The sequence below is a fragment of the Cyprinodon variegatus genome, unplaced genomic scaffold, assembly GCF_000732505.1.
Source record: "Cyprinodon variegatus isolate N-32 unplaced genomic scaffold, C_variegatus-1.0 Scaffold3554, whole genome shotgun sequence".
Taxonomy (NCBI): Eukaryota; Metazoa; Chordata; class Actinopteri; order Cyprinodontiformes; family Cyprinodontidae; genus Cyprinodon; species Cyprinodon variegatus.
The window spans coordinates 1-1,196 of NW_015154007.1; the positions used below are offsets into that span (position 1 = coordinate 1).

At 42.6% G+C, this 1,196-nt stretch overlaps 1 protein-coding gene across 1 annotated transcript in view; it reads left to right on the plus strand.

The window, feature by feature from the left end:
• Nucleotides 1-496: 496 nt before the first annotated feature.
• LOC107081235 (NADH dehydrogenase [ubiquinone] complex I, assembly factor 7-like) overlaps nt 497-1,196 on the plus strand; it is a gene marked incomplete at its 3' end in the record, with an annotated part of 4,977 nt that continues 4,277 nt past the window's right edge. Inside the window, exon 1 of the mRNA XM_015369436.1 lies at nt 497-728. Within this exon, the coding sequence (XP_015224922.1) occupies nt 623-728 (106 nt within the window). The remainder of the gene's footprint in view (nt 729-1,196) is intronic.

The following is a 1,196-nucleotide window of genomic DNA, read 5'->3' on the forward strand; positions in this document are numbered from 1 at the left end:
AGCATCTAGAAACAAAGGTGTTGATGGCAGCAGCACAGCTGATATTTCTCTCCAGGATGGAGTCACAGCTGATTTTTATAGAGGGGGCCTTTCTGTCTGCATTTCACAGTAGCTGTTGTACTGAAAGCCTCCACCAGATGGTGCAATTTACAAGTTCACTGCTGGTAAAACTAATAACATCCTGGATTTTATTAACCAGTGAATTAATTAATTAAATAAATATTTGTGCGAATTTCTATTTTATTTTTTACTTATATTTCTTATATGATAACTAGTCATTACATTTGCAAACGCTACACCAATATTTAGATTTCCTCAGCGATTACTAAAGTATTCCCTCCGCGCCGGCAGGTGGCGCTGTGGCGGAGTAACAGCTACTGGTAAGCAGCCAGAGTTAGCTTTAGCTGTGTGAGCTTCGGGAGCTCCAGTAGCTCAGTTAGCAACTTTATTCTTCACAGACAGGTTTGGTTTCTGCTTTTAGCGGCCGGACTGAGTGGAAGCTTTTAATCCGGACTTTTATCCGCACTTTAATCCGGAGATTTATCCTTCGTTATCAGGGTTAACTGCTAATGCTAACTACACCCTCTGAGAGCGCCTGCAGGAAGTGACGCACAGCGGCGTGATGGGGATGAGGATGAAGGTCTGTCAGCAGCTGCTCCGCTCAGCCTTCAGTCAGCGCGTGTCCTCACGCGCCGTCGGCAGGATCACAGCTGATCAAAGGGTCACAGGTAGGAACCAGAACCAGCAGAGACCCACACACCTCACCTGGTGAGAGGAACGGCTTAGACTCACCTGGACGGAGCGGATTCTGCTCCATGGTCCTAGAAAAGGAGCTTTTGTTAATCTGCCCTGAAATAATAATAAAAAAAAACACTTTGATTATGATAAATACTTCAGACTAATTTAGCTTTTTTCTCAGATAATTTTTCCTTTCATCATAATTGATTTTTTTCGTTGATTTTCGTTTTCAAATTTCACTTTTCATTCATTTCCTTCTTTACTCATAATGTTCCATTGTTCCAATTTTTCTTCACTTTGATCAAAACTCTCTGGATAAAATAAAGTTAACAGATGGATCTAAACTCATCACTCCAGAGCAGGGGGGGATTAACCATTAGGCAAAGACCAGGCAGCTGCCTAGGGCCCCAAGTTCCTGGGGGCCCCATAAAACTCTGTTTTCATGTATGGTTAATACA